Below are 23,585 nucleotides of genomic sequence, written 5' to 3' on the forward strand. Positions count from 1 at the left end.
GCACCTTTCCTGTATTTGTGATTCTCCCTTAAAGGGACAGTGCCCTTTTCCCTGTTTTTCCCTGTTGTTCAATAAATATCTGTTTCTTGGCAAACCATCATACCTGTCTTGTGTTGTGCGATTGGGGTCGGTTACAAACCATAACAGTTTATTTACAATAAAACCCTCTAAATCTACCTCATTTTAAATCATTTTTATAAACTGGTCAACACTGCTCAAAACGGCTTTAGCTGCCTGATGCGCCTGTGCTGTGATCACAGCGCATGCACATCAGGAACCCAACGCCGTAAATAAAGCTGTTGACCAGTTTATAAAAAATATTTAAAATGTTTAGCAACGCCGAGCTTTCAAACCCTATAGCGTTTGTCTGTCCGAAACCCTCGTGCAACTGAGTACCTTTGAAATGTCTCTGCGATACTTGTACGAGAAGCGTTTTGATAGAGAAAAGCGAGACCGACATAATTGTAGGAATTTTACATGGTTGGACAAGGGACTGTTCACTCTGTGCATCCGTCACGAAAGGGGCCAGAGGTCAGCCGTCATTCTCACCTGTCTCTTAAATGTTGATTCAATGCAATTTATCACTCGAAGACTATATACCCTTCTGACCAGAATTCAAAGTTGAACTGTTTTAACACTTTTCCTCAAATGTATACCTGATTTTAGATTGACCTGATTACTGTATTCTACTTTTGCTTCATGTATTTTTGGTCTTGACAATCTTTTCAACTGAATATACATGTTTGCCCTTGTAAGGGCTTGTTTATAAAAAAAAAGGAGAAAAGTTATTTGATCTATTGTGACTCATCAGGATAAATAAACAATGAAGTTTTGAATTCTCACATTTTACAATTTAGTAATTAGCTGAGGCTTTTATCCAAACTGAAGTCGAATGTCATAGTAGCCTGCATTATGTGTTCACTTCCATTTATTTCCAATGACTTCTATGGACCAGTTGAAAGGAACCCCCACACAAGTACCCTATGATGTTTATCTTTATGTGTGGTGGTGCAGAATTAAAACTGAGTCCTTAAACTGACCACGATTTATTTCCATCCTTCATCAATAAATACCGTAAGAACTGTGGTACTGTGGAGGTGGGTTTCCCTAGTGTAAGAAGTTGTACAACAGACGTGTAAGAGGCCTGTCTGTTGTACAACAATGATGTTGTTGTTGTCATTGTTGTTATTATTTATTGTTGTTTATTTTAATTTTATTATTGTCCTGTCTTTATTTAGTTTTGCTGGCCGTGGGTGGGGGAAGGGACCAGAGGGTGAGATAATTGCTGTGTGCTGTGGGACATGTATCTGCTGTACACCTGTTATTCAAATAAAAAGAAGTAAAAAAAAATAAAGAAAAATAAAGAGGGGGGGTTAGATCACGTTCTCCGATCATTTTACTTTAAGGCTATATTTATCTAAATATTCTTGAGCCCACTATAGGGCCTATGTGCCGTATTTGCGGTCAATCGAACAGACCACCCCTATAGGGTCTGGATCTTGACTCTAATTCCTTTTTTCTCTGTCAGCCTTGGTTTGACTGTTTGGAGATGGAATGGAGACTTTGATTGATTGATTGATTGATTGATTGATTGATTGATTGATTGAAAATTGTATTAACAGATTGCAGAATGGGTACAATACAGTATGGCTCAATACACACAATTGTTAAGGGGATGCAGACCAGAGAAAGACTTTCGTCTTGTTTACATCAGGGTCCCCCATTTCAATTCATCATAACATACACGACATACAGATAGACAGTACTGCTACATCTATACATTTATCATGACATACCAGATTTACAAATACAGTACTGTTTGTGATACAAAAAGAGTGTATATACATTTGACGAAGAAACTGTACATTGGAGGTTGGGTAGGTGGATTGATTGATTGAAAACTTTATTAATAGATTGCAGAATGGGTACAGTACAGTACAGCTCAGTATACAATTGTTAAGGGGATGCAGACCAGAGAAAGAATTTCGTCTTGTTTACATCAGGGTCCCCCATTTTCAATTCATCATAAGGGTGGGGGGGACTCTGGAGACCGGCTTTAGAGTTTAGACCCCGCCTTATTTCTATATTTAAATAGAAAAACGCAAATAAATGATCTGAACAGAAAATAAACGTGTCCATTCTCAAAGAGAGAGAGAGCTCCCTGGTCCAGAGGTTGTTTCCATACAGGTGCGCCTTGGGGGCTGCAGGCTGCCGCGTCGTTTGACTAAACAAAGCAGCGTCCTGTGATCCGCGTCCCGTCGCTCCGGAGAGAGAGGAGCGCAGAAAGGGAGTTGCCCGTCGTCGCTACAGACCTTCCTTGTGCTGCCTGTGGAAGTCGCCATAGACCTGCTGCTGCTTCTTCTTGTGCTGCCTGCCTAGTGAAGTCGGTGTCGTGAGATCGAGCCCGCTGCTCCAGTGTGCGCAGTGCGTGTGCCCGGCCTCCTCCGCTCCATCCCCCCCGCCATCACCCGCTTCTTGTCCGACCGGAGAATCTAGAGCAGAACCGCGACCCGGTAAGAACATTTAATGTCTATAGGAGAAATGCTTTGACAGACCATAATAATAATAATCACCGGCACGTCAGCATTTTTTATTGGAATGTTTTGAACGCCGTGGCCCGTGGAGAGTAAAAAAAATTAGGCGCATCGTGAGTCGCGGTCGAGAGCCTTCATTTTATTTATTAATTTATTTATTAAACGAGATTTTATATTGGGATATTTTTTGACAGCGGGTGCTGCGGGTATAAGCGAGCGTTCATATGATCTAGATATATATACGCCGTTATAATAAAGCGACATGCCTAAATAATGCTGAAATGTGTTCGATAACCATGAGCCATGTATAGAATGGTTGGTGTTGTCAGTGCAATAGTAATACCAGCGTAATTAAATTATTTAAAGCATATGGCTGCTTTTTCATAAGCAACTGGGTGCAAGCAAGCAGAATGATCCCATCTGAAAGCTGCTGGCAGATGCGGTGACCTGAAATAGGCACTAGACTCGCCCTACTTTACATCCATTAAAAAGATGGAATTGAGAGAGAGAGAGAGAGAGAGAGAGAGAGAGAGAGAGAGAGAGAGAGGGAGAGAGAGAGAGAGAGAGAGAGAGAGAGAGAGAGAGAGAGAGAGAGAGAGAGAGATAGTAAGGGCCCGGGATAGTGTGTGAGAAAGAGAGAGGGGGGAGAGAGAGAGAGAGAGAGAGAGAGAGAGAGAGTGAAAAGGGGTGATGGGTGGATGGGTGGAATTGATCCATGGTTAGCCTGAACTCTGTCGGGACTATATGTTTGAGGCTGTCCCAGGGCAGGACAGGGAAATAAAACCGTCAGACTTGCTTAGCGACTATAATAACCTTGTCTATTTCTTTAGCCTACATGCAGATATCACAAGAAACACATTAAAGGCAGCAGGTGAAGTTGATGGCTCCACCTAAATAAAAGCTGATTTAATTGTGCTCATAATCACACATTATGCCAAAACTATAAACAGTCAGCAATAAATACATGAAACATATCAAGGCTCAACTGTACCTAGAAAGACATATGCAAATCACTGCGCCGTATTTATAACCTCTGAAAATAATATAGATCATGATGACATCACATATCTTGACTCTTGAACTCAATAACTCTCAAACCAAATACATTTGTACAAGACAGTTTGTATTTAGGTGCAGTGTTACTTTCGGTCATAGTGACACAAATAAATAGAAACTGTTCCATCAAATGCAATTTCCACAAAGTAATTGTGTGCCCATCTGTGAACCAACCTTAATGTGCTGTGTGTTGTGTGTGTTTGAACAGTACAGCAGAATCATGGACGAGTTAGATGTCCTGTGAACAAACCTTAATGTGCTGTGTGTTGTGTTGTGTGTGTTTGAACAGTACAGCAGAATCATGGACGAGTTAGACGTCCCTCAGATGAGAAGAGAGGTGGAGAGTCTTCAGTACCAGTTGGCCATCAACAGGGAGAAGTCCTCCATCACCGTCACTGAGTGAGTACACAAGTGGACACAACTACACACACACACATAGTGAATACTCATATTGCCTTGTTTACCGTCTAATGTGTCATCTGAATAGTACTCATATTGCATTGTTTGCTGTCTAATGTGTAATCTGAATGCTCATATTGCATTGTTTGCCGTCTAATGTGTAATCTGAATGCTCATATTGCATTGTTTGCCGTCTAATGTGTAATCTGAATGCTCATATTGCATTGTTTGCCATCTAATGTGTAATCTGAATGCTCTTGTTTGCCGTCTAATGTGTAATCTGAATAGTACTCATATTGCATTGTTTACCGTCTAATGTGTAATCTGAATAGTACTCATATTGCATTGTTTACTGTCTATTGTGTAATATGAATGCTCATATTGCATTGTTTACAGTCTATTGTGTAATCTGAATGCTCATATTGCATTGTTTACCGTCTAATGTGTAATCTGAATGCTCATATTGCATTGTTTGCCGTCTAATGTGTAATCTGAATGCTCATCTTGCATTGTTTGCCGTCTATTGTGTAATATGAATGCTCATATTGCATTGTTTGCTGTCTAATGTGTGATCTGAATGCTCATATTGCATTGTTTGCCGTCTAATGTGTAATCTGAATGCTCATCTTGCATTGTTTGCCGTCTATTGTGTAATATGAATGCTCATATTGCATTGTTTGCCATCTATTGTGTGATCTGAATGCTCATATTGCATTGTTTACTGTCTAATGTGTAATCTGAATGCTCATATTGCATTGTTTACTGTCTAATGTGTAATCTGAATGCTCATATTGCATTGTTTACCATCTAATGTGTTATCTGAATGCTCATCTTGCATTGTTTGTTGTCCAATGTCTGGTCAGAATGCTCATATTGCATCATCTTCCTTCACAATCTGTGAGTGTGGTATGTCCTTGTACCATGTCACATTAGTCCTGCTATGACAGTTTTAACTTTTAACACATCCAGTGCCGTTCACGAGAGGTGTGCCAGCGCTTTAATGAATGGGGATACATGCCGGTGTTTGCAGTGCTAAAACTATATTAAATATTATAGCTATGGATCTAATAATATAGTCGATTGTCATTGAGTTTCTTCCGGTCAAGATGCAAAAAACAGATAATTTTTTCATCCATACATTCCCGTTTTATACCGTGGTGAATATGAGTATAGTTTTAGAGTAATTCTGTGTAATCCCAGGAAACGCCGCTAAACAGCGTTTAGTGCATGTCACTAGAAACCGTGCCATTCCTCGCTTGGATCAACAATCAATCTGAAATCAACGCTATATTATCGGTATTGTTTCATCATGCATGCATGAAAGGGTGGGGGGGGGGGGGGGGTATCTATGCTTCGATCGTCACCAACGGCATACGTTGTGGAGTAACGTTACAATAACACTTTCGGATCAGAACGAAGGCATGCTCGCAAGATTGATACCATATAGCACTTACCTTGACTAGGATGTACTGCAAAAAGAATATTCCAATGATGTGATCGCCATTCTAAGTATTGATGTCGATCGTGTTGCCTACATAATCCACCAAAGCACATGAACCTGCAGTGCTTGGTTCTCCCCAATCCATGCGTTATAAACGTTACTCCTCCCCGACTAGGAAAAGATTGTGCAATACCAAGATTCCAAGAATGTGCAATACTGGCCGCAAGGCGTTAGGCGGCGGTATTGGACGTTTGCAATCTCAGACCCATTCAGGACAGGCTGCCTCGATGGATTATGAATGGCAATAGCGAATGAAAGAGATAACGACCCAGAAACGAGAATCTTAGTTTCTGGCACTGAACCGTTGGGCCACAGAAACGAGAATTCTCGTGAACGGCACTGGATGTGTTAAGTATGGACTACTTTAACCCCTTCACTACCACACTACAGAAGGTTAACCTTTCACTACCACGCTACAGAAGGTTAACCCTTTCACTACCACACTACAGGTTAACCTTTCACTGCCACACTACAACAAACATGACCATGTTCACGTCTTAAACTCATACTGAGGCCTTAGTTTTGGTTTTAAATTGCACATCATTAATTTATTTATTGTCACACAGAGCAGAAGAATTTTGCCAAAACAAACACATTTCCTTTGATTTAATTATACAATATACATCAAATGATTTATGTCAAGGATTGCAATGCCTCGCTTGAATGAAGTTAACTGTTCACCTAGATAACGTCAACATTCAGGGTGAATGTAATGTGAGAAATTGGGATGAAAAAAGATCGGTATCCGTAGATACTCAAAATCACATGATCGGGATCGGATCGGGAGCAAACAAATTTGATCGGGACATCCCTAGTTACCGGTAACCTTTCACTTCCACACTACAGAAAGGTTAACCTTTCACTACCACACTACAGACGGTTAACCTTTCACTACCACACTACAGACGGTTAACCGTCACATACATGATTCTCATTCCAACACTCTCTGTGTCTGTGTGTGGTGCAGGCTGGTGAAGTGGATCGAAGGCTGTGTGTGCGACGATCCGTTCCTGAACCCGGAGCTGATGAGAGCCAACCCATGGGTGGAGAAGGGAAAATGTGTGATCCTCTGATGGTCACACACACACGCACACACTTACACAATAATAATGGATGCATGCACGCACACACACACACTTAAGACACATGCACCCACACAATCATGATGCACTCCCCTCACCCTCTCGCACACGTTGCTACTACTATCATCTATTTATTTGGAACCCCATGAATGCTTTTATTTTGACGAGTGGCAGACTACTGGACTGGGTGTGTGTGAGTGTGCAGCACTGAAAGTAGCTTTCTAGGTTTTATTAGTGATGAATCACAGAGCAATGTAATCAAACAAAAAAAAATTTGTTTTATTGGCTGTTTACACTGTCAATCAAAATAAAGACTGTTTTGAATTTGAGATTGGTTTGTGGTCATTACCCAAACACACCTGTGTATAGACAATGACAAGCAGGAGTGGAGTGTTTGTGTATGAGAGTGGTGTTTGTGTGTGTGTGTGTGTGTGTGTGTGTGTGTGTGTGAGAGAGAGAGATGGTGAGGTTAGAGAAGCTCTCTGATGTAAACATTTCGTCTCACGGCGTTGGACACGCCCTCGTTGAAGCGGAACCAGACATCACTGTTGCCTACTGCCGTTCCCATGGCGGCCTCCACACTCTTCTCACCTACAGAGAAAACACAGGTTAAACTGGGAACCACAGTGGCCACTGAGAGAGGCCCTAGCATTTCACCACAAAGCTAGGTTTGTGAACAGTACCCTAACCAATGTAGAGTACGTTTATCTTCTCTCCACTATATCAAACAGAGATTCTCCTGCTGAGTCAGAGATAGATGCAACTAGTTACCTGGTGTTCCTTTAGTACAACAGATTGATTGATTGATTGAAAACTTTATTAACAGATTGCAAAATGGGTACAATACAGTACGGCTCAATACACACAATTGTTAACACATTCCCCGCCATAGGTTATATCCATCAATATAGCCAGTCTGCCAGCACTATAACCCTACGGAGATGTTTACCTTCTTTGCAGGGCTATAACTTTTTAAATTGTATTGCTATATTGACATTACTATGGCCCATTCAACATCGATTATCTATCGTTCAGGATGTGGGAACGTTATATTTTTTCATTCATACATTGTTGTGTTAATACTTTCTAGAATATAAGTATGTTTTTAATCTTTTCTGCTGTAATTCCAAAAACAGTAGTTATAGGCCCTGAAGCATATATAGATCATCGATTGGTGTTTCTTTCCCATACACGCTATATAAAAAAAATTCAAATGTATATGATCGGTATACATTATGCTTCATCATGCATGGAGGAAGGGGGGGGGTCATTTATAATTCCTTGATCGTCAGTAACGGCTTTATTTACTATGGGAATGGTATAGATTATTGCGTTATGGCAGTGATCCATATGCACTATAGTGTTTGTCAGGAGTCCCGTAACGAGATGTGACAGCCGGAGGAATTTCCTCGATGCACCGATGACACCATCCGGTTTTGAGTGTGTAACTCGCCCGACCACCCACCAGGCGGCGGTATTGAGGCGTTGCAGTCCCATTTCTGGTCCCGCTGCAGCACCGGAGGTTGGGTGGATGAATTATGAATGCCATGGCGAAAAAATTTAATATTGATCTCAAAAACGCTGTACCGCGTTGTTGGCGTTCAACGCATGGCGGGCAATAACGCTGTAAAGCGATTTTGGCGACCAATGTGTTAAGGGGATGCAGACCAGAGAAAGACATTTGTCTTGTTTACATCAGGGTCCCCCATTTTCAATTCCTAATGATATTAATGACATACGCAACATACAGATATATATCATGACATTTCGGACATACAGGTATACAGTACTGTTACATTTGTGACAAGACAAGATATGCAAATATACAGTACTGTTAAACAGAGATCCTAACAGAAAATATATACATACGAGGGGGGGGGGGACTGTACATTAGGAGGGGGTGGGTGGGTGGGAGATGGGGTTTGGACATTTACGGGGGCCAGTTTAGAATTGCAGATTGTTACAACAGAACCTTGTTACTTGGTGTTTACATTTACATTTAGTCATTTAGCTGACGCTTTTATCCAAAGCGACTTACATGTTCTGTACGACAAGCCATCAGGAAGGGCACAACTCTATCAGCTGAGCAACAATGTTCATCAAAGTGTTGAGTGCTACAGTGTAGGTTAGTTTATTAGGACAAGTGCATGACAGTATGGTTAGTTAGGGTTAGATTTTTTTTTTATTCAGATAATGGTTGAAGAAGTGCGTCTTTAGTCGACGGCGAAAGATTGGACGTGTTTCGGCTGTCCTAACTGGGGTGGGTAGTTCATTCCACCATTGTGGGGCAAGGACTGAGAATAGGCGACTTCTCTTTGATGACCCTCCCGGAGCTTGGATAGGAGTAGGTCTGAGGCGGCCAGAAGATGCAGAGCGTAGGGGTCTTGAGGGTGTGTAGTTAGAGACCATTGACCGGAGGTAGGCGGGAGCGGTTCCCTTTGCCGCACGGTATGCTAGGTCGAGGGCCTTGAAGCGGATTCGTGCAGCAATGGGGAGCCAGTGCAGGTCCCTAAGAAGTGGGGTGACATGGGCCGACTTCGGTATGTTTGAGATCAGGCGGGCCGCTGCGTTCTGAATGAGTTGAAGAGGCTTAGTGGCAGTGGCCGGGAGGCCAGCGAGCAGTGCGTTGCAGTAGTCGAGGCGGGAGATGACTGTTGATTGGACGAGGAGTTGGGTGGCTTCTTTTGTCAGGAAGGGGCGGATCCTTCTGACGTTGCTCAGGAGGAATCGGCAGGTTCTGGTTGTCGCTGCGATGTGAGCAGAGAAGTTCAACTGGTCGTCGAGGACAACACCAAGGTTCTTGGCGGTCGGGGACGCGGTCACAGCTGCATTCTCGACTGTGATGGAAAGGTCGGTCAGGGGGGAGGATTTGGCCGGCAGGTGGAGCAATTCTGTTTTGCTTAGGTTCAGTTTGAGGTGGTTGGTCGTCATTCAGGCGGAGATGTCGGACAGACAGGCCGAGATCCGCTCAGAGACGTGGATATCTGAGGGAGGGAAGGAGAGGAAGAGTTGAGTATCGTCGGCATAACAATGGTAGGAGAAGCCATGAGACGTGATAATGTTACCCAGTGATTTAGTGTAGAGGGAGAAGAGAAGGGGTCCTAAAACCGAGCCCTGGGGGACACCCGTCCGCAGGTGGCCGACAGGGTCCCTCTCCATGACACTTGGTAGGAGCGGTCATTGAGGTATGATGACAGCCATGTCAGCGCAGAGCCAGCCACTCCCATTCCTGCGAGGGACGCGAGGAGGATCTGGTGGTTGACTGTGTCGAAGGCTGCAGACAGATCTAGGAGAATCAGGACAGAGGAGAGGCCTTTCGCTTTTGCTAAGTGAAGTGCCTCTGTGACCGCAATGAGGGCTGTCTCTGTGGAGTGACCAGTCCTGAAGCCTGACTGATTAGGGTCTAGGAGGTGTTGTTCCTTTAGTTGAAGTCTGTACAATGCATTTGTGAATGTGTGCACAATCACATTTTCCATGTATTTCAAAAGAACTAAGGAACAGTTAACAAGGTTATGTTGTAATAAAGGAACACCAGGTAACAAGGTTCTGTTGAAGTAAGGAACACAGTTAACAAGGTTCTGTTGTAATAAAGGAACACCAGGTAACAAGGTTCTGTTGAAGTAAGGAACACAGTTAACAAGGTTCTGTTGTAATAAATGAACCCCAGGTAACAAGGTTCTGTTGAACTAAAGGAACACAGGTAACAAGGTTCTGTTGTAATAAAGGAACACCAGGTAACAAGGTTCTGTTGTAATAAAGGAACACCGGGTAACAAGGTTCTGTTGTAATAAAGGAACACAGTTAACAAGGTTCTGTTGTAATAAAGGAACACAGTTAACAAGGTTGTAATAAAGGAACACCAGGTAACAAGGTTCTGTTGTAATAAAGGAACACCAGGTAACAAGGTTCTGTTGTAATAAAGGAACACCAGGTAACAAGGTTCTGTTGTAATAAAGGAACACAGTTAACAAGGTTCTGTTGTAATAAAGGAACACAGTTAACAAGGTTCTGTTGTAATAAAGGAACACAGGTAACAAGGTTCTGTTGTAATAAAGGAACACCAGGTAACAAGGTTCTGTTGTAATAAAGGAACACCAAGTAACAAGGTTCTGTTGAACTAAGAACCAGGTAACAAGGTTCTGTTGTAATAAAGGAACACCAGGTAACAAGGTTCTGTTGAACTAAGGACCAAGTAACACGGTTCTGTTGAAATAAAGGAACACCAGGTAACAAGGTTCTGTTGTAATAAAGGAACACCAGGTAACAAGGTTCTGTTGTAATAAAGGAACACCAGGTAACAAGGTTCTGTTGTAATAAAGGAACACCAGGTAACAAGGTTCTGTTGTAATAAAGGAACACCAAGTAACAAGGTTCTGTTGTAATAAAGGAACACCAGGTAACAAGGTTCTGTTGTAATAAAGGAACACCGGGTAACAAGGTTCTGTTGAACTAAGGAACACCAGGTAACAAGGTTCTGTTGTAATAAAGGAACACCAGGTAACAAGGTTCTGTTGTAATAAAGGAACACCAGGTAACAAGGTTCTGTTGAACTAAGGAACACCAGGTAACAAGGTTCTGTTGTAATAAAGGAACACAGTTAACAAGGTTCTGTTGAACTAAAGGAACACAGGTAACAAGGTTCTGTTGTAATAAAGGAACACAGTTAACAAGGTTCTGTTGTAATAAAGGAACACAGGTAACAAGGTTCTGTTGTAATAAAGAAACACCAGGTAACAAGGTTCTGTTGTAATAAAGGAACACCAAGTAACAAGGTTCTGTTGTAATAAAGGAACACCAAGTAACAAGGTTCTGTTGTAATAAAGGAACACCAAGTAACAAGGTTCTGTTGAACTAAGGAACACAGGTAACAAGGTTCTGTTGTAATAAAGGAACACAGGTAACAAGGTTCTGTTGTAATAAAGGAACACAGTTAACAAGGTTCTGTTGTAATAAAGGAACACCAGGTAACAAGGTTCTGTTGTAATAAAGGAACACCAGGTAACAAGGTTCTGTTGTAATAAAGGAACACAGGTAACAAGGTTCTGTTGTAATAAAGGAACACCAGGTAACAAGGTTCTGTTGTAATAAAGGAACACCGGTAACAAGGTTCTGTTGTAATAAAGGAACACAGGTAACAAGGTTCTGTTGTAATAAAGGAACACAGGTAACAAGGTTCTGTTGTAATAAAGGAACACCAGGTAACAAGGTTCTGTTGTAATAAAGGAACACAGTTAACAAGGTTCTGTTGTAATAAAGGAACACCAGGTAACAAGGTTCTGTTGTAATAAAGGAACAGTTAACAAGGTTCTGTTGAACTAAGGAACACCAGTTAACAAGGTTCTGTTGTAATAAAGGAACACCGGGTAACAAGGTTCTGTTGTAATAAAGGAACACCAGGTAACAAGGTTCTGTTGTAATAAAGGAACACCAGGTAACAAGGTTCTGTTGTAATAAAGGAACACCAGGTAACAAGGTTCTGTTGTAATAAAGGAACACCGGTAACAAGGTTCTGTTGTAATAAAGGAACACCAGGTAACAAGGTTCTGTTGTAATAAAGGAACACCAGGTAACAAGGTTCTGTTGTAATAAAGGAACACAGGTAACAAGGTTCTGTTGTAATAAAGGAACACCAGGTAACAAGGTTCTGTTGTAATAAAGGAACACAGGTAACAAGGTTATGTTGTAATAAAGGAACACCAGGTAACAAGGTTCTGTTGCAATAAAGGAACACCAGGTAACAAGGTTCTGTTGTAATAAAGGAACACAGTTAACAAGGTTCTGTTGTAATAAAGGAACACCAGGTAACAAGGTTCTGTTGTAATAAAGGAACACCGGTAACAAGGTTCTGTTGTAATAAAGGAACACAGGTAACAAGGTTCTGTTGTAATAAAGGAACACAGTTAACAAGGTTCTGTTGTAATAAAGGAACACCAGGTAACAAGGTTCTGTTGTAATAAAGGAACAACAGGTAACAGGGTTCTGTTGTAATGAAGGAACACCAGGTAACAAGGTTCTGTTGTAATAAAGGAACACAGTTAACAAGGTTCTGTTGTAATAAAGGAACACCAGGTAACAAGGTTCTGTTGTAATAAAGGAACACAGGTAACAAGGTTCTGTTGTAATAAAGGAACACAGTTAACAAGGTTCTGTTGTAATAAAGGAACACAGTTAACAAGGTTCTGTTGTAATAAAGGAACACATTTAACAAGGTTCTGTTGTAATAAAGGAACACAGATAACAAGGTTCTGTTGTAATAAAGGAACACAGTTAACAAGGTTCTGTTGTAATAAAGGAACACCAGGTAACAAGGTTCTGTTGTAATAAAGGAACACCAGGTAACAAGGTTCTGTTGTAATAAAGGAACACCAGTTAACAAGGTTCTGTTGTAATAAAGGAACACCAAGTAACAAGGTTCTGTTGTAATAAAGGAACACCGGGTAACAAGGTTCTGTTGTAATAAAGGAACACCAGGTAACAAGGTTCTGTTGTAATAAAGGAACACCAGGTAACAAGGTTCTGTTGTAATAAAGGAACACCAGGTAACAAGGTTCTGTTGTAATAAAGGAACACCAGGTAACAAGGTTCTGTTGTAATAAAGGAACACAGGTAACAAGGTTCTGTTGTAATAAAGGAACACAGTTAACAAGGTTCTGTTGTAATAAAGGAACACAGTTAACAAGGTTCTGTTGTAATAAAGGAACACCAGGTAACAAGGTTCTGTTGTAATAAAGGAACACCAGGTAACAAGGTTCTGTTGTAATAAAGGAACACCGGGTAACAAGGTTCTGTTGTAATAAAGGAACACCAGGTAACAAGGTTCTGTTGTAATAAAGGAACACAGTTAACAAGGTTCTGTTGTAATAAAGGAACACCAGGTAACAAGGTTCTGTTGTAATAAAGGAACACAGTTAACAAGGTTCTGTTGTAATAAAGGAACACCAGGTAACAAGGTTCTGTTGTAATAAAGGAACACAGTTAACAAGGTTCTGTTGTAATAAAGGAACACCAAGTAACAAGGTTCTGTTGTAATAAAGGAACACCAGGTAACAAGGTTCTGTTGTAATAAAGGAACACCGGGTAACAAGGTTCTGTTGTAATAAAGGAACACCAGGTAACAAGGTTCTGTTGTAATAAAGGAACACCAGGTAACAAGGTTCTGTTGTAATAAAGGAACACCAGGTAACAAGGTTCTGTTGTAATAAAGGAACACCAGGTAACAAGGTTCTGTTGTAATAAAGGAACACAGTTAACAAGGTTCTGTTGTAATAAAGGAACACAGTTAACAAGGTTCTGTTGTAATAAAGGAACACCAGGTAACAAGGTTCTGTTGTAATAAAGGAACACCAGGTAACAAAGTTCTGTTGTAATAAAGGAACACAGGTAACAAGGTTCTGTTGTAATAAAGGAACACCAGGTAACAAGGTTCTGTTGTAATAAAGGAACACAGTTAACAAGGTTCTGTTGTAATAAAGGAACACAGTTAACAAGGTTCTGTTGTAATAAAGGAACACCAGGTAACACGGTTCTGTTGTAATAAAGGAACACCAGGTAACAGGGTTCTGTTGTAATAAAGGAACACCAGGTAACAAGGTTCTGTTGTAATAAAGGAACACCAGGTAACAAGGTTCTGTTGTAATAAAGGAACACCAGGTAACAAGGTTCTGTTGTAATAAAGGAACACAGTTAACAGGGTTCTGTTGTAATAAAGGAACACCAGGTAACAAGGTTATGTTGTAATAAAGGAACACCAGGTAACAAGGTTCTGTTGTAATAAAGGAACACAGTTAACAAGGTTTGGTTGTAATAAAGGAACAGTTAACAAGGTTCTGTTGTAATAAAGGAACACAGGTAACAAGGTTCTGTTGTAATAAAGGAACACAGTTAACAAGGTTTGGTTGTAATAAAGGAACACAGTTAACAGGGTTCTGTTGTAATAAAGGAACACAGTTAACAAGGTTCTGTTGAAATAAAGGAACACCAGGTAACAAGGTTCTGTTGTAATAAAGGAACACAGTTAACACGGTTCTGTTGTAATAAAGGAACACCAGGTAACAAGGTTCTGTTGTAATAAAGGAACACCAGGTAACAAGGTTCTGTTGTAATAAAGGAACACCAAGTAACAAGGTTCTGTTGTAATAAAGGAACACAGGTAACAAGGTTCTGTTGTAATAAAGGAACACAGTTAACAAGGTTCTGTTGTAATAAAGGAACACAGTTAACAAGGTTCTGTTGTAATAAAGGAACACCAGGTAACACGGTTCTGTTGTAATAAAGGAACACAGTTAACAAGGTTCTGTTGTAATAAAGGAACACAGGTAACAAGGTTCTGTTGTAATAAAGGAACACAGTTAACAAGGTTCTGTTGTAATAAAGGAACACCAGGTAACACGGTTCTGTTGTAATAAAGGAACACAGGTAACAAGGTTCTGTTGTAATAAAGGAACACCAGGTAACACGGTTCTGTTGTAATAAAGGAACACAGTTAACAAGGTTCTGTTGTAATAAAGGAACACCAGGTAACAAGGTTCTGTTGTAATAAAGGAACACAGGTAACAAGGTTCTGTTGTAATAAAGGAACACAGTTAACACGGTTCTGTTGTAATAAAGGAACACAGGTAACAAGGTTCTGTTGAACTAAGGAACACCAGGTAACACGGTTCTGTTGTAATAAAGGAACACAGTTAACAAGGTTCTGTTGTAATAAAGGAACACCAGGTAACAAGGTTCTGTTGTAATAAAGGAACACCGGGTAACAAGGTTCTGTTGTAATAAAGGAACACAGGTAACAAGGTTCTGTTGTAATAAAGGAACACAGGTAACAAGGTTCTGTTGTAATAAAGGAACACAGTTAACAAGGTTCTGTTGTAATAAAGGAACACCAGGTAACAAGGTTCTGTTGTAATAAAGGAACACAGTTAACAAGGTTCTGTTGTAATAAAGGAACACCGGTAACAAGGTTCTGTTGTCATAAAGGAACACCAGGTAACAAGGTTCTGTTGTAATAAAGGAACACCAGGTAACAAGGTTCTGTTGTCATAAAGGAACACCAGGTAACAAGGTTCTGTTGTAATAAAGGAACACCGGGTAACAAGGTTCTGTTGTAATAAAGGAACACCAGGTAACAAGGTTCTGTTGTAATAAAGGAACACCAGGTAACAAGGTTCTGTTGTAATAAAGGAACACCAAGTAACAAGGTTCTGTTGTAATAAAGGAACACCAGGTAACAAGGTTCTGTTGTAATAAAGGAACACCAGGTAACAAGGTTCTGTTGTAATAAAGGAACACCAAGTAACAAGGTTCTGTTGTAATAAAGGAACACAGGTAACAAGGTTCTGTTGTAATAAAGGAACACAGGTAACAAGGTTCTGTTGTAATAAAGGAACACAGTTAACAAGGTTCTGTTGTAATAAAGGAACACAGTTAACAAGGTTCTGTTGTAATAAAGGAACACAGTTAACAAGGTTCTGTTGTAATAAAGGAACACAGGTAACAAGGTTCTGTTGTAATAAAGGAACACCAGGTAACAAGGTTCTGTTGTAATAAAGGAACACCAGGTAACAAGGTTCTGTTGTAATAAAGGAACACCAGGTAACAAGGTTCTGTTGTAATAAAGGAACACCAGTTAACAAGGTTCTGTTGTAATAAAGGAACACCAAGTAACAAGGTTCTGTTGTAATAAAGGAACACTGGGTAACAAGGTTCTGTTGTAATAAAGGAACACCAGGTAACAAGGTTCTGTTGTAATAAAGGAACACCAGGTAACAAGGTTCTGTTGTAATAAAGGAACACCAGGTAACAAGGTTCTGTTGTAATAAAGGAACACCAGGTAACAAGGTTCTGTTGTAATAAAGGAACACCAGGTAACAAGGTTCTGTTGTAATAAAGGAACACAGTTAACAAGGTTCTGTTGTAATAAAGGAACACAGTTAACAAGGTTCTGTTGTAATAAAGGAACACCAGGTAACAAGGTTCTGTTGTAATAAAGGAACACCAGGTAACAAGGTTCTGTTGTAATAAAGGAACACCGGGTAACAAGGTTCTGTTGTAATAAAGGAACACCAGGTAACAAGGTTCTGTTGTAATAAAGGAACACAGTTAACAAGGTTCTGTTGTAATAAAGGAACACCAGGTAACAAGGTTCTGTTGTAATAAAGGAACACAGTTAACAAGGTTCTGTTGTAATAAAGGAACACCAGGTAACAAGGTTCTGTTGTAATAAAGGAACACAGTTAACAAGGTTCTGTTGTAATAAAGGAACACCAAGTAACAAGGTTCTGTTGTAATAAAGGAACACCAGGTAACAAGGTTCTGTTGTAATAAAGGAACACCGGGTAACAAGGTTCTGTTGTAATAAAGGAACACCAGGTAACAAGGTTCTGTTGTAATAAAGGAACACCAGGTAACAAGGTTCTGTTGTAATAAAGGAACACCAGGTAACAAGGTTCTGTTGTAATAAAGGAACACCAGGTAACAAGGTTCTGTTGTAATAAAGGAACACAGTTAACAAGGTTCTGTTGTAATAAAGGAACACAGTTAACAAGGTTTTGTTGTAATAAAGGAACACCAGGTAACAAGGTTCTGTTGTAATAAAGGAACACCAGGTAACAAAGTTCTGTTGTAATAAAGGAACACAGGTAACAAGGTTCTGTTGTAATAAAGGAACACCGGTAACAAGGTTCTGTTGTAATAAAGGAACACCAGGTAACAAAGTTCTGTTGTAATAAAGGAACACCAGGTAACAAGGTTCTGTTGTAATAAAGGAACACAGTTAACAAGGTTCTGTTGTAATAAAGGAACACAGTTAACAAGGTTCTGTTGTAATAAAGGAACACCAGGTAACAAGGTTCTGTTGTAATAAAGGAACACCAGGTAACAAGGTTCTGTTGTAATAAAGGAACACCAGGTAACAAGGTTCTGTTGTAATAAAGGAACACCAGGTAACAAGGTTCTGTTGTAATAAAGGAACACAGTTAACAGGGTTCTGTTGTAATAAAGGAACACCAGGTAACAAGGTTCTGTTGTAATAAAGGAACACAGTTAACAAGGTTCTGTTGTAATAAAGGAACACAGGTAACAAGGTTCTGTTGTAATAAAGGAACACAGTTAACAAGGTTCTGTTGTAATAAAGGAACACAGGTAACAAGGTTCTGTTGTAATAAAGGAACACAGGTAACAAGGTTCTGTTGTAATAAAGGAACACAGTTAACAAGGTTTGGTTGTAATAAAGGAACACAGGTAACAAGGTTCTGTTGTAATAAAGGAACACAGTTAACAAGGTTCTGTTGTAATAAAGGAACACAGTTAACAGGGTTCTGTTGTAATAAAGGAACACAGTTAACAAGGTTCTGTTGAAATAAAGGAACACCAGGTAACAAGGTTCTGTTGTAATAAAGGAACACAGTTAACACGGTTCTGTTGTAATAAAGGAACACCAGGTAACAAGGTTCTGTTGTAATAAAGGAACACCAGGTAACAAGGTTCTGTTGTAATAAAGGAACACCAAGTAACAAGGTTCTGTTGTAATAAAGGAACACAGGTAACAAGGTTCTGTTGTAATAAAGGAACACAGTTAACAAGGTTCTGTTGTAATAAAGGAACACAGTTAACAAGGTTCTGTTGTAATAAAGGAACACAGGTAACAAGGTTCTGTTGTAATAAAGGAACACAGTTAACAAGGTTCTGTTGTAATAAAGGAACACCAGGTAACACGGTTCTGTTGTAATAAAGGAACACAGGTAACAAGGTTCTGTTGTAATAAAGGAACACCAGGTAACACGGTTCTGTTGTAATAAAGGAACACAGTTAACAAGGTTCTGTTGTAATAAAGGAACACCGGGTAACAAGGTTCTGTTGTAATAAAGGAACACAGGTAACAAGGTTCTGTTGTAATAAAGGAACACAGTTAACACGGTTCTGTTGTAATAAAGGAACACAGGTAACAAGGTTCTGTTGAACTAAGGAACACCAGGTAACACGGTTCTGTTGTAATAAAGGAACACAGTTAACAAGGTTCTGTTGTAATAAAGGAACACCGGGTAACAAGGTTCTGTTGTAATAAAGGAACACAGGTAACAAGGTTCTGTTGTAATAAAGGAACACAGTTAACAAGGTTCTGTTGTAATAAAGGAACACCAGGTAACAAGGTTCTGTTGTAATAAAGGAACACCAGGTAACAAGGTTCTGTTGTAATAAAGGAACACCAGGTAACAAGGTTCTGTTGTAATAAAGGAACACCAGGTAACAAGGTTCTGTTGTAATAAAGGAACACAGTTAACAAGGTTCTGTTGTAATAAAGGAACACCAGGTAACAAGGTTCTGTTGTAATAAAGGAACACAGGTAACAAGGTTCTGTTGTAATAAAGGAACACAGTTAACAAGGTTCTGTTGTAATAAAGGAACACAGTTAACAAGGTTCTGTTGTAATAAAGGAACACCAGGTAACAAGGTTCTGTTGTAATAAAGGAACACCAGGTAACAAGGTTCTGTTGTAATAAAGGAACACCGGGTAACAAGGTTCTGTTGTAATAAAGGAACACCAGGTAACAAGGTTCTGTTGTAATAAAGGAACACAGTTAACAAGGTTCTGTTGTAATAAAGGAACACCACGTAACAAGGTTCTGTTGTAATAAAGGAACACAGTTAACAAGGTTCTGTTATAATAAAGGAACACCAGGTAACAAGGTTCTGTTGTAATAAAGGAACACAGTTAACAAGGTTCTGTTGTAATAAAGGAACACCAAGTAACAAGGTTCTGTTGTAATAAAGGAACACCAGGTAACAAGGTTCTGTTGTAATAAAGGAACACCGGGTAACAAGGTTCTGTTGTAATAAAGGAACACCAGGTAACAAGGTTCTGTTGTAATAAAGGAACACCAGGTAACAAGGTTCTGTTGTAATAAAGGAACACCAGGTAACACGGTTCTGTTGTAATAAAGGAACACAGTTAACAAGGTTCTGTTGTAATAAAGGAACACAGTTAACAAGGTTCTGTTGTAATAAAGGAACACCAGGTAACAAGGTTCTGTTGTAATAAAGGAACACAGGTAACAAGGTTCTGTTGTAATAAAGGAACACCGGTAACAAGGTTCTGTTGTAATAAAGGAACACCAGGTAACAAAGTTCTGTTGTAATAAAGGAACACCAGGTAACAAGGTTCTGTTGTAATAAAGGAACACAGTTAACAAGGTTCTGTTGTAATAAAGGAACACAGTTAACAAGGTTCTGTTGTAATAAAGGAACACCAGGTAACAAGGTTCTGTTGTAATAAAGGAACACCAGGTAACAAGGTTCTGTTGTAATAAATGAACACCAGGTAACAAGGTTCTGTTGTAATAAAGGAACACCAGGTAACAAGGTTCTGTTGTAATAAAGGAACACAGTTAACAGGGTTCTGTTGTAATAAAGGAACACCAGGTAACAAGGTTCTGTTGTAATAAAGGAACACAGTTAACAAGGTTCTGTTGTAATAAAGGAACACAGGTAACAAGGTTCTGTTGTAATAAAGGAACACAGTTAACAAGGTTCTGTTGTAATAAAGGAACACAGGTAACAAGGTTCTGTTGTAATAAAGGAACACAGGTAACAAGGTTCTGTTGTAATAAAGGAACACAGTTAACAAGGTTTGGTTGTAATAAAGGAACACAGGTAACAAGGTTCTGTTGTAATAAAGGAACACAGTTAACAAGGTTCTGTTGTAATAAAGGAACACAGTTAACAGGGTTCTGTTGTAATAAAGGAACACAGTTAACAAGGTTCTGTTGAAATAAAGGAACACCAGGTAACAAGGTTCTGTTGTAATAAAGGAACACAGTTAACACGGTTCTGTTGTAATAAAGGAACACCAGGTAACAAGGTTCTGTTGTAATAAAGGAACACCAGGTAACAAGGTTCTGTTGTAATAAAGGAACACCAAGTAACAAGGTTCTGTTGTAATAAAGGAACACAGGTAACAAGGTTCTGTTGTAATAAAGGAACACAGTTAACAAGGTTCTGTTGTAATAAAGGAACACAGTTAACAAGGTTCTGTTGTAATAAAGGAACACAGGTAACAAGGTTCTGTTGTAATAAAGGAACACAGTTAACAAGGTTCTGTTGTAATAAAGGAACACCAGGTAACACGGTTCTGTTGTAATAAAGGAACACAGGTAACAAGGTTCTGTTGTAATAAAGGAACACCAGGTAACACGGTTCTGTTGTAATAAAGGAACACAGTTAACAAGGTTCTGTTGTAATAAAGGAACACCAGGTAACAAGGTTCTGTTGTAATAAAGGAACACAGGTAACAAGGTTCTGTTGTAATAAAGGAACACAGTTAACACGGTTCTGTTGTAATAAAGGAACACAGGTAACAAGGTTCTGTTGAACTAAGGAACACCAGGTAACACGGTTCTGTTGTAATAAAGGAACACAGTTAACAAGGTTCTGTTGTAATAAAGGAACACCGGGTAACAAGGTTCTGTTGTAATAAAGGAACACAGGTAACAAGGTTCTGTTGTATTAAAGGAACACAGTTAACAAGGTTCTGTTGTAATAAAGGAACACCAGGTAACAAGGTTCTGTTGTAATAAAGGAACACAGTTAACAAGGTTCTGTTGTAATAAAGGAACACCGGTAACAAGGTTCTGTTGTCATAAAGGAACACCAGGTAACAAGGTTCTGTTGTAATAAAGGAACACCAGGTAACAAGGTTCTGTTGTAATAAAGGAACACCGGGTAACAAGGTTCTGTTGTAATAAAGGAACACCAGGTAACAAGGTTCTGTTGTAATAAAGGAACACCAGGTAACAAGGTTCTGTTGTAATAAAGGAACACCAGGTAACACGGTTCTGTTGTAATAAAGGAACACAGTTAACAAGGTTCTGTTGTAATAAAGGAACACAGTTAACAAGGTTCTGTTGTAATAAAGGAACACCAGGTAACAAGGTTCTGTTGTAATAAAGGAACACAGGTAACAAGGTTCTGTTGTAATAAAGGAACACCGGTAACAAGGTTCTGTTGTAATAAAGGAACACCAGGTAACAAAGTTCTGTTGTAATAAAGGAACACCAGGTAACAAGGTTCTGTTGTAATAAAGGAACACAGTTAACAAGGTTCTGTTGTAATAAAGGAACACAGTTAACAAGGTTCTGTTGTAATAAAGGAACACCAGGTAACAAGGTTCTGTTGTAATAAAGGAACACCAGGTAACAAGGTTCTGTTGTAATAAATGAACACCAGGTAACAAGGTTCTGTTGTAATAAAGGAACACCAGGTAACAAGGTTCTGTTGTAATAAAGGAACACAGTTAACAGGGTTCTGTTGTAATAAAGGAACACCAGGTAACAAGGTTCTGTTGTAATAAAGGAACACAGTTAACAAGGTTCTGTTGTAATAAAGGAACACAGGTAACAAGGTTCTGTTGTAATAAAGGAACACAGTTAACAAGGTTCTGTTGTAATAAAGGAACACAGGTAACAAGGTTCTGTTGTAATAAAGGAACACAGGTAACAAGGTTCTGTTGTAATAAAGGAACACAGTTAACAAGGTTTGGTTGTAATAAAGGAACACAGGTAACAAGGTTCTGTTGTAATAAAGGAACACAGTTAACAAGGTTCTGTTGTAATAAAGGAACACAGTTAACAGGGTTCTGTTGTAATAAAGGAACACAGTTAACAAGGTTCTGTTGAAATAAAGGAACACCAGGTAACAAGGTTCTGTTGTAATAAAGGAACACAGTTAACACGGTTCTGTTGTAATAAAGGAACACCAGGTAACAAGGTTCTGTTGTAATAAAGGAACACCAGGTAACAAGGTTCTGTTGTAATAAAGGAACACCAAGTAACAAGGTTCTGTTGTAATAAAGGAACACAGGTAACAAGGTTCTGTTGTAATAAAGGAACACAGTTAACAAGGTTCTGTTGTAATAAAGGAACACAGTTAACAAGGTTCTGTTGTAATAAAGGAACACAGGTAACAAGGTTCTGTTGTAATAAAGGAACACAGTTAACAAGGTTCTGTTGTAATAAAGGAACACCAGGTAACACGGTTCTGTTGTAATAAAGGAACACAGGTAACAAGGTTCTGTTGTAATAAAGGAACACCAGGTAACACGGTTCTGTTGTAATAAAGGAACACAGTTAACAAGGTTCTGTTGTAATAAAGGAACACCAGGTAACAAGGTTCTGTTGTAATAAAGGAACACAGGTAACAAGGTTCTGTTGTAATAAAGGAACACAGTTAACACGGTTCTGTTGTAATAAAGGAACACAGGTAACAAGGTTCTGTTGAACTAAGGAACACCAGGTAACACGGTTCTGTTGTAATAAAGGAACACAGTTAACAAGGTTCTGTTGTAATAAAGGAACACCGGGTAACAAGGTTCTGTTGTAATAAAGGAACACAGGTAACAAGGTTCTGTTGTATTAAAGGAACACAGTTAACAAGGTTCTGTTGTAATAAAGGAACACCAGGTAACAAGGTTCTGTTGTAATAAAGGAACACAGTTAACAAGGTTCTGTTGTAATAAAGGAACACCGGTAACAAGGTTCTGTTGTCATAAAGGAACACCAGGTAACAAGGTTCTGTTGTAATAAAGGAACACCAGGTAACAAGGTTCTGTTGTCATAAAGGAACACCAGGTAACAAGGTTCTGTTGTAATAAAGGAACACTGGGTAACAAGGTTCTGTTGTAATAAAGGAACACCAGGTAACAAGGTTCTGTTGTAATAAAGGAACACCAGGTAACAAGGTTCTGTTGTAATAAAGGAACACCAAGTAACAAGGTTCTGTTGTAATAAAGGAACACCGGGTAACAATGTTCTGTTGTAATAAAGGAACACAGGTAACAAGGTTCTGTTGTAATAAAGGAACACAGGTAACAAGGTTCTGTTGTAATAAAGGAACACAGGTAACAAGGTTCTGTTGTAATAAAGGAACACCAGGTAACAAGGTTCTGTTGTAATAAAGGAACACCAGGTAACAAGGTTCTGTTGTAATAAAGGAACACAGGTAACAAGGTTCTGTTGTAATAAAGGA

General features: G+C 39.4%; 2 protein-coding genes across 3 annotated transcripts in view; one reads left to right on the forward strand and one right to left on the reverse strand.

The window, feature by feature from the left end:
• Positions 1-2,165: 2,165 nt before the first annotated feature.
• On the forward strand, positions 2,166-6,962 carry LOC311231914 (guanine nucleotide-binding protein G(I)/G(S)/G(O) subunit gamma-13-like). 2 transcript variants are annotated; one of them, XM_084318545.1, is made up of 3 exons: positions 2,166-2,513; positions 3,885-3,989; positions 6,458-6,962. In XM_084318545.1, the coding sequence occupies exons 2-3, from the start codon at positions 3,892-3,894 to the stop codon at positions 6,561-6,563; spliced, it is 204 nt and encodes a 67-aa protein (XP_084174671.1). In that variant the 5' UTR covers positions 2,166-2,513; positions 3,885-3,891; the 3' UTR covers positions 6,564-6,962. The 2 variants fall into 2 exon arrangements, with proteins under 2 accessions (XP_084174671.1, XP_084174670.1); XM_084318544.1 differs by having other exon boundaries at positions 3,880-3,989; positions 6,458-6,943.
• Positions 6,963-7,012: 50 nt separating this feature from the next.
• The window catches only part of chtf18 (CTF18, chromosome transmission fidelity factor 18 homolog), a 104,790-nt gene continuing 88,217 nt past the window's right edge, over positions 7,013-23,585 (reverse strand). The window contains exon 22 of the mRNA XM_084318543.1: positions 7,013-7,163. Coding sequence (XP_084174669.1) covers positions 7,042-7,163 — 122 coding nt within the window. The 3' untranslated portion in view covers positions 7,013-7,041. The remainder of the gene's footprint in view (positions 7,164-23,585) is intronic.

Source organism: Notolepis coatsorum (genome assembly GCF_963971535.1).
Source record: "Notolepis coatsorum genome assembly, chromosome: 7".
In the NCBI taxonomy this organism is placed as follows: Eukaryota; Metazoa; Chordata; class Actinopteri; order Aulopiformes; family Paralepididae; genus Notolepis; species Notolepis coatsorum.